This window comes from Belonocnema kinseyi, chromosome 2, assembly GCF_010883055.1.
Source record: "Belonocnema kinseyi isolate 2016_QV_RU_SX_M_011 chromosome 2, B_treatae_v1, whole genome shotgun sequence".
NCBI classification, from domain to species: Eukaryota; Metazoa; Arthropoda; class Insecta; order Hymenoptera; family Cynipidae; genus Belonocnema; species Belonocnema kinseyi.
The window spans coordinates 2666169-2676061 of NC_046658.1; the positions used below are offsets into that span (position 1 = coordinate 2666169).

A 9893-nucleotide genomic window follows, 5' to 3' on the forward strand; every position below is an offset into this window, starting at 1 on the left:
AGAAATTTTGTATTGTGTTTGAACTTAGCCAATTTATTTGAATTGTTGTAAACTAATAAACTATTATAAATAAGATCAAGTGTTAAATGCGAAGCGGGACGCCGCTATATAAACAATTATAAACAATTGTGATTTGTGACTTTGAGACAGTGATGGTGGACATTCATCTTTAATAAATTGTGAATCGTCAACTGTTAAATTAAGTGTTTTTATTTCAAATAAGTTCCTTTCAATGGTTTTTGTTTCAACGAATTAATGGCAACAACTATCCCGTTCAGATGTCCAATCAGAGAGCAGTGAATTGTCGATAAGAAAGCTAGGTAAAATTTGGGCATTAGAATTGGGGACAGCGGTGGGATATATTGCACCATAAAGGAATAAATCAAATAAATTGAAGACACACTGGGTCACTGGACTACTGACTCCCTGATTGAAATTCAAGGCCGTTCGTCTTACCACAAGAGAGACTACTCCACTGACAGAAGACACCATCTTTAGAAACTGAAAAATCAATAGAACAGGATTATGAATTTATCACAATTGCACCAAGGTTGTTAACGATTAAATAGAGACCACCAAACTATTTCTCAATAACCGTAGGCTTAAAAGGACTTTAAAAAAATTTTAATAAGAAAATCCTTACCTCAACATGGAAAATAAAAAATTCATGCTGAATTACCTGACCGAAACGGAAGAGCCCAGATAACAATTGGTGCGCAGGATGCACCCATGGAGGCATGTGTGCGGATTAATCTGCACGACGTGCGTTCCGATCAGCACTCAGATGCGCTATCCATGGAGGCGCACATGCGTCGCACGCCATTCGAGGCACGCGCGTGCGTGAATGAAGCAAACACTCGGTGCGCGTGGGTGGACTATCCTAAAATTATTTCTTTATATTAAAGGAGGTAAATCTAAAGGTTGAATTAAATAAATGTATCGGAATTTATTAACAAAATAGCACGCCTATAGCGGGGATGGTGGAAAGAAGCCCACGATCGCGATCGACTGTCCTCAAATTTTCATTTCTTCGCAGATGATAGCGCTATGTGAGGAAACTCTAAGAACTACGAGAACATGTGATGTAAATTTTGAACCGGTATAAATATGACCTATTAATTCCATGTGAGGAGTGGGTCACGGGACCAGATTTCTACCTTACAGCCACCTTTCTTATTTCCCAACTTATTTTTACACGAAGCGTCACATCGAGTTAAAAATTTGGGATAATAAATAAGAAGCGCTTAGAAAGGCGGGTCTGGTCCTAAACATGAATAATTATAAAAAAGCAAAAAAAAATCATTTATAACTAAATTTTTTTCCATAATTATGCAAATTTAGGACCAGACCCATTATTCTTAATGCTTATTGTTTAGTATCCCAAATTTTCAACTTGGTATGGCGTTTCGTGTGAGGTTAATTTGGGAAATAAAAAAAGTGGCGGTAAGGTAGGAAGCTGGTCACGTGACCCACTCATCACATAGCCTTAATGCCGTTGTGCATATATACTTGCGCTATATTTTTTTATATTCCTCCTTTTGTTTTAGTGGCATTACTCATATAATTGTATAAATTATACAAGCATTATCAATTCGTTCGCGACACCAACTGACACTTGACATAACCAAACTTAACCTATAAACACACTCGATACTCAATAGTAGACGACAATTTCTTATTTTATATTTGCACTGAAGGGAAGCTCTAATCTGGGAAGGCATAAAGTCTGAGGACAGGCAATCGCGAAATGGCGCCAGTCGAAATACATGGCGTGCGGCCTCCTTGTAGTACTTCGTGATTCTCACAAAACTAGAACCGACAAGCACTGAAGCGTTGCAATGTTGCAAAAGGCACTGGGATAGCCGGCTAGTTCCGCACAGTCCCATGTGCGCAGAAAATGGTGGGGTAAAATGAGGGTGAAAGAGACGGGCAGATCTATTTATCTTTTTCATTCTCAGGATTACAAGAAATATAGATTCTCTATCTCTTTCACATCTATGATATTCTGCTTTGTGATTCTGTTACGCTACACCTACAGGACGGCATCCTTATTGAAAAGGCAATTTATAGCTTTTATAAGCATTAAATAATAAATTTTGTTAATTTATAAATTAAACCTTTTGTGCCCCCACTGGGTACTCATGTTGCGCGCATGTACGCCCCACAAAATTTCGTCGCGGGGTGATTATAGACATGCTCGCATTGTGCCACACATTGTGCTCGCACTTCAATTACAATCACAAAAGGCGGGCGAACATGGTGAATTTTGGCATGCTTGTCATGCGCGCATCGACGTACGCGTAACATGCGCGCACGAATTGTTCCTGGAACAATGAAGAATTGAGTGAATAATTGTGAAAAATTAAGGTTAATAGTGCTGTGAATTTTATTGTGCACTATTAATTGGATTATTTGTCAGCGAAAGATTGTTGTCAAAACAGTAAGTCTTGAAAACATTTTTTGTAACATGGCTCCGAACAGGAAATGTCATTTAGATAATAATGCGAAAGATGTAAACAAAGCATAGCCACCGAAAAAAAGCTAAACGAGACAAAAATGATAGTCCTGGCGGACCACCTGCTATAGTAACACAAGAATTGCAATATAGGTTAGTAGTGAGCGAAAATCCTTCTGATAGTGATAGGACAAATTCTTTGAGTTCAGATCAAAGTGGCGAGGGTTGGAATGATTTGCAAATACATGAGACTCAGGTCCGGGACTCCGCCTCTGTTCCTTTATTACCTTTAAATCTCACTTCTGGATCCGAGAAAATTTCGCGAATAGTCAGAGATATGATACCGGAATTTACAGGAAAGAATAGGTCAATTAAGTTATTTATGAAATATTGGAAGGCTGTTATTGGTATGACCGATCCTCGCGATGCACCTTACTTAAAGATGATGGTTATGACTAAAATTACCGGCGACGCGCGTTATCATATTCAAGATAAAAGCGATTTGCAACTTAATGACATCTTAACACTCTGGAGCGTATTTACGTTCAGGAAGAAGATGTAAGTTAAATTTTGCAGACTTTAGCTAACGCTTGAAGGTAACCGGTTGAGTCAATTCAAGAATATGGGGCTCAAGTTAATCAAATTTTCAATAAATTAACTCCTCAAGTAATGAAAAACACCCCCGGAGTAAGAGGTATGGGCCGTTGTGAAGCGTATAAAAAGACAGTGTTTGGCAATTTTTTACGCGGATTAGATTTCAACATTTATATGCCCATTAATGATAAAGAAATTAACACTTTGGATGATAGTATTGCATTAGCCATTAAAGCCGACCAAAAAGTGAAAAGTTGGGGAAGAGTTCATGGATCTCTGCATGGCTCCGTTCCATCTACCTCATGGGGATCTAATTTGAAGAATAACATAGGGCAATATATATTAAAGAGAGTATCTCGTATGCGAGTAGAGGATGATACTAAGTCTGTACAAAATTTGTTATCTGCGCGGTGTTATCCTGTAAAGAATTTGAATATTATAAGCGAAACTGTCCAAAGAAGATTAAAAGAAATGTAAATGACAAAGGGAGTACGGATTGTAGTTATTGTTATCGAAATAACCATTTTGTAGAAAATTATAACATTAAAAGAAGGCATGAAAGGGAACGGTCTAAGTTTAGGCAAAAATCAAATATGAGTAATTTAAACTTCGAGGCAGGTTGTCTGACGAGAGGCCAGAGGACTCCAAGTGTAAACCCCTCTCAGTCCAGCGCATCATCCTCTCACTTGGACAGTTTAATGAATTCGGTCCAAACGCTACAGAAGAATTGGATAATTTTTCTTTTTCAAAGAATAAGGTGATCTTTTTAATTGATACTAGCGCTGGAGTGAATTTACTTAAGGAGGTACCATCGCTACCAGAATTTTCATTACTGTTTCAACCAAACTTTCACGATATATAAATATGATCACCAAAATTACTCAGTTAAAATCTCAGAAGTCTAGGGTACTTTATAGATAAATTATTACCGCTCTTAATTTCGTCATATTTAACATTGCTTCTTATGAGAGATGGTGCTTTTTATTTCGTTACTATGTGATATCTAAATAACCACCATTAAGATATTATTGATAATTTTTTTAATGAAAAACAGGTATTTCAAAATTGAGATGCAAAAATAATGTTAACCATTTGGTTCCTGTATAAACATTTAAAAAAATTAATCACGTACTGTCGGTAAAACTAATCTTCTTGGTGGGAATTTTAAATTAGAAAAAAATGCGATTTGTGTCCTTCATATTTTAATTGTTTCTTGACATGTCTTAGTTGGCTTCGGAATAGGAAAACTGTGAAATAGCGCATTACGTACAATCGTATGATTAAGATAAGTATTGTACAGTCTGTTCTCGCTTTACAGAACACTAATATTAATCGCATTCATTTATTATTGAAATAATTAAATTAATTGAATTATTTAATTAATTGAACTATATAATAAAATTAACTGAATTATTTAATTTAATTAATTAAATAATAGTAGTAATAATACAACAATTAATTTTTGCATTGAATCTCTCCGAGTGCACTGTCTGGATATCTAAAAAGAATAAATCTTTGCGAACCAGGGTGTTGAAAGTAGTTTGTAAAAAGTAAACGCCGCTAATGTAGTTATTTTCTTAGTTGTTGAAAACTTTTTCCTGCAAAAATTTGTTACTGAATTCGATGTATGCTTTGTACGATAATTTCTATTATGTATATCTCGATATTGAAACGACGAACGGTTTTAAATTTCTGCAAAAATTTGCAGATTTTGTAATTTTCAATAAAAAATAATGTGATTAATATTAGTGTTCTATAAAGCGAGAAGCCGCGTCCTTCTATCACTTTTTATAGTTTTTCTATTCCGAAGACAAGTAAGACATGTCAAGAAACAATTACAATATAAAGAACACAAATCGCATTTTTATTCTAATTTAAAATTCCCGCCAAGAAGATTAGTTTTACCGACAGTACACATGCTTAGTAGTACGTTCAAGTAACGTTGATCGATCAGCGCCAAACAGCTTTGGTTTACATTCGTATATTTTTGATAAACACTTTACTCTCATTTTTTAGCTTTTACGCGATTTGTTTCGAAAAATTAGAAAGCAAGCGCATATCCCACAACTCTGGAACCCCTTTCGGTGACGGGAAAATATTCTGAGTGCATTTCTAAAAGCTTAAAACCGAATTATCATTGACCGCTGGTAAGTTTTGCGTGTCTCATGGATTTCGCCATTTTTGTGCGCACCGTTCCAACAGCCGTAAAGAAAATGTGGTGAGTCCCATAATTCGGATAAATAAGAAGCGAATAATTCATTTGGTTGAAATAGGCTCGGACATCTTGTCCACTATCGGTGAAATCAGGTTGATCATAAAGGGTCTCGAAGCTTCTTTCCACGTTGTGTTAGTCATTTCTTATTCCACAAGAAGGTATCCTTGGTATTTCTTTCCTCAAAAAACACAACGCCATTGTTAATTTTGCCGTTTGCCCCCCAAAAGACAATCAGTTTAACTGCAAGATCAAGGAAATTAGTGAGAATTAGATTAAAAGATACTCAATTAAAAGAACGTTACATACGTAAAATTCAGTGTGGCCCTGGAATTATCGCTGGCGAGTCTTTGATTTTTAATGAAAACGAAAATGGTGAAATCTTCTTTATACATTCCAATAATCAGCAAATAAATTTAACAATACCACCAGTTGAACTTGAAGAATATTTTGAAATTGATTCTGAGGATTGTAAATCTCTCTGATTTAAATGATGAAGCGAAAGAAAGGCTCTTCCGAATATGTTTTCATTATTCTCGGCAATTTCATCTTCCTAATGGCAACTTAAGATCAACTAATGTTGTTGCCCATAAAATTGTCACTTCTGATAATAAACCGGTAAACATAAAAAATTATCGTCATCCACCTATTCATAAAAAGTGATTATGGAAAAAACAAAAGAATATCCTCGTGATGAAATAATTCGACGATCAGTATCCCCATATAATTCTCCTGTTTGGGTCGTTCCCAAAAAACCAAATCCTCATGGTAATAAACAATGGAGAATGGCGGTTTCCATCAAATACCCATGCATCCCGAGTCCAAAGCAAAAACTGCTTTTTCTACTTCAATTCCTCATTTCGAGTTCGATAGAATGGCATTTGGACTTGAAAATGCCCCTGCTACCTTTTAAAGGGTAATGGACCAAGTTCTTACTGATTTGCAAGGAATTGATCTATTTGTTTGTATGGATGACATTGTTATCTATGCCTCATCACTTATTGATCACAGTCAAAATTAAAAGCTCTTTTAGGTCGTTTAAGAACATCGGGATTATTTTTGAACCCTGAAAAGTGTTATTTCTTAAAAAAAGAAATAGTATATTTGGGACATATTATCACCCAAGAACGGGTAAAACCAGATCCTCGAAAAGTAGAAGCTGTAAACAATTTTCCTATGCCAAGAGGAAAGAAAAATGTTAAACAATTATGGAGGCTTGTAGGTTATTATAGGAGGTTTATTCCAGATTTCGCTAAAGTGGCTAAATCACTTACTCAAATTTTAAAGGACAGCACTGATTTTCGCTGAACTTCTGTAGAACAAGAATATTTTGAGATCCTGCGTGATAAGATCTGTTCCGAACCTTTGTTGCAGTATCCTAACTTTTCAAAACCATTTGGATTGACAACAGCCACTTCCAATTACACTCTTGGAGGTGTCCTCAGTCAGGGCAAGATTGGTCAGCACTTGCCAATCGCTTTTGCCTCAAGGAAATGAGATAAATTATTCTACAATAGAGAAGGAACTTCTTGCTATTGTCTGCTGCATCAACTATTTCCGGCCTTAATTATATGGTCACAAATTTGTCCTCACTACTGACCATAGGCCCTTAGTTTGGCTGCATAGCATTAAGAATCCTGTCACAAGATTGGTTAGATAACGAATCAAGCTGAGTGAGTATGATTACGTGATTGTGTATAAGCCTGGAAAAGTGAGTTCCAACGCTGATGCTTTGTCAAGAAATCCACTGAATGATAGGGGCACTTTATTATCTACTTTGGATTCCTTTTATGCAAAGCTGACAGCTGTTATGGAACTTCCAGCTTCTGATCACGAGATTGAACCAGAAGAGTTGATGGAGCAAGTGTTTGCTTGTTTTGAGGCTCTAGATGTCATAGCAATGGAGAGTAACATTACTGGGATTCAGGTGATTAATGAAATGAATAATCCAGACTCAATCTCTCAGGATTATTAAATCGCCACCCAGGATCAGAGTACCTAGGCACAACGACTCGCGACTCCTGTTGGGTGTAGTCTATTAGGGCCCCCATTATTGGTCTGCACCAATGCACCACAGCATTTTGGTCCAGATTCGTGGGGATGGAAACGCGCTAATCCCGGTAGTTTAGATGGTCCTTTGAAAGATAAGGATTTGAAACCGGAGTCGAGAGATTTAACTCTCAGTGATGACAGCCTTATGGCTTCACCTGATGAAGACCTTAACGACCAAGTTAAGATACCTTCATCGCCTCAAAATGGTTTAACTCAGGTGCCCAAAAAGCAGAAACCCTCGATGTCCACATCATCATCGACTCTGGGAGAGTTATGGGGTGCGGGCGTTGGACTAAATTTTTCTGTCGTAAAGACACAAAGTGAATTGTGCGCTTTGCAGGCGATGGAAGACAACCACAATGGTGAGTACAGTGCTGCTGTTCTTGAAAAGACTCCTGCATTGGTCATCTCAGACGCGTGTGTATCATACAGTACCCTGGCGGACTGAAGGAACCGAATGGAGCCTCTAAAAGGTACCCGTAAAGACCCCATTGGGTCCCGATTCGGTCTGAATGATTAGTTGTCATCTGCTCCGGTGAAATAATTATTGCACCACGTCATGAAAGAGATGACATAATCAAAGAATTTCACGGGTCTGCTGTAGGTGGACATAAAGGTTTCTTAAAATGTTATTGGACGCTTAGATCTTAATATTTTGGGATAATATGAAGGAAGACGTCAGAAGAATCGTTGGTTCATGTTAAAATTGTTTGAAAAATAAATTGGTTAGAAGGAAAACTCTTCAACCTATGTTGATAACTGACACTCCCAAAGAACCATTTGAAAATATTCAAATTGACCTTGTAGGACCTCTTCCAGTTACTTCTAAGGGCAATATAATATGATCACTTAAATTAAATTATGAAATTTGAATACAAAAAGGTTTTGCGGGTAATATAACCTTCAAATTAAAGATTTCCTTTGTACCAAATATAATGTTTTTCATTTTGAAAAAGTAAATTGTAGAAAATAACATTGAAATTGTTTATGTTTTGTAAATATTATTTGACCAATGAGTAGTGAAAATTCTTTTTGTTAATACCAAGAATTTTCAAAAAATGTGGGGAGTGAGGGCTTGCGTATGTCAGTCTCGGATTGAGGTTATGTATGTCAAAACAATTTTTAAAAAAAGAGAAAAAACAAAACCAATATTAAAGTTGAGAAGGAAACTGTATGAATTATTTTTTAAAATATTAATAATTTTGAGAATTGGTAATTTAAATTTTTACCTGCAATTTATATTCCGAAAAGTTGAGTTCTTTTCCCTCACTACAGAACCGGTGAAGCTCGTTCAAATCTTCATTCCTATCGAATCTTTCATTGATTCTGGATCTCGAAAATTCTTTTCGTTTTCTTTTATTTCCCTTATATAAAAGTGAACTAGTGTTGTGACTCTGTTAAAGTGATTGAAATGATTCTCATCTCTCTGTAGGTGTATTTTGCTCTGAATTATTTATCGGAGAAGTTTCAAAATCTCCGGGATTTAAGACCAGCACTGAAAATTCTTGTGCCTCTCAGACAGGTCCCAGACATCGTTCCTGAAGGTGACGTTCCTGAAAGCCTCTACAAAGTAATCGTAAAGACCCCATTGGGTCTTTACGATTCCAGGCAAAATTTACCGACGGAACGCTTATTAACTGCTACTACAAGAAGATGCACTTGAAGGCGCCTTCGGGTTGGATTTGGAAGTGTGTGAACTGTGCCCAACAAAGATTACTGCCAATTCGTCATCAATGGCAAATGAGGACTCTCCATTTCATCGGAATTTAGAACTTTTTTGCTCCTCGTCCTTGTGAAGGACGTGGGTCTGAGACTTTTTTCAATTTTCTTGCCGGAAGATGCTGGATTTGCCTTCAGGTTATCCAGGAGTCAGGCTGGTATCATGTGGGCTGTGTATGCCTACAGGGTGCTCGAGATCTGTGTCAACCCCATGGACTTAGAGTCACCTATCAGGTTCCAGGTCGTGAATAATCAAAGAGAACCATCCTTTGGAATTTTTTTTTGGGTCGAGGTGAACCAGATGGAGGGCGTTCGAGACGTCATTCCCTTTCTACCCTTGGAACGCCCGGGTGTTTGGAATTGTTTTCCAGGTTGTATAAACTTAAGATAGGAAAAAATACAATAGTGAATAAGAAATCATAATTATTGATTTATATAAAAAGTATTATTTTGTTGATTAAAGAGGTTTCTTTCTTAGGCACAATTTTTGTAGAAACAAATGAGGATAAATTTAAAAAAAAACAGTTTCGTAAATTCAATTAAACTTATTTCAAAATTCAAAAATATGTTTCTTATACTTTAAGTAGCACGCATTCCTTTGTTTTATATATAAATATATTTGGTAAAAAAAAACTTATGTTAATTTTCTATAAATTTGATTAATTGATAAATAATCTACATTTATTTCTTTAACCTTATTTCAAATTTCGAATTATTTTAAGGTGCACCATTTTCTTTTCTCTTAATTTTAGTTTGCCGCATTTTACTAGGCAGTCTGATAAGTACCTGAAAATTCTAAGAGATGGCATTAGTATTCACTAATGTGAACCATTTTCGTCGAGCTTGATCCTTCAAATGACG

The 9893-nt window shown here is 36.3% G+C and overlaps 1 protein-coding gene across 1 annotated transcript in view; it reads right to left on the minus strand.

The window, feature by feature from the left end:
- Positions 1–252: 252 nt before the first annotated feature.
- Positions 253–9893, minus strand: part of LOC117168124 — a 14476-nt gene continuing 4835 nt past the window's right edge. Inside the window, exons 2-3 of the mRNA XM_033353531.1 lie at positions 680–880; positions 253–501 (exon numbers count right to left, since the gene is read on the minus strand). Of these exons, the coding sequence (XP_033209422.1) occupies positions 253–501; positions 680–739 (309 nt within the window). The 5' untranslated portion in view covers positions 740–880. The remainder of the gene's footprint in view (positions 502–679; positions 881–9893) is intronic.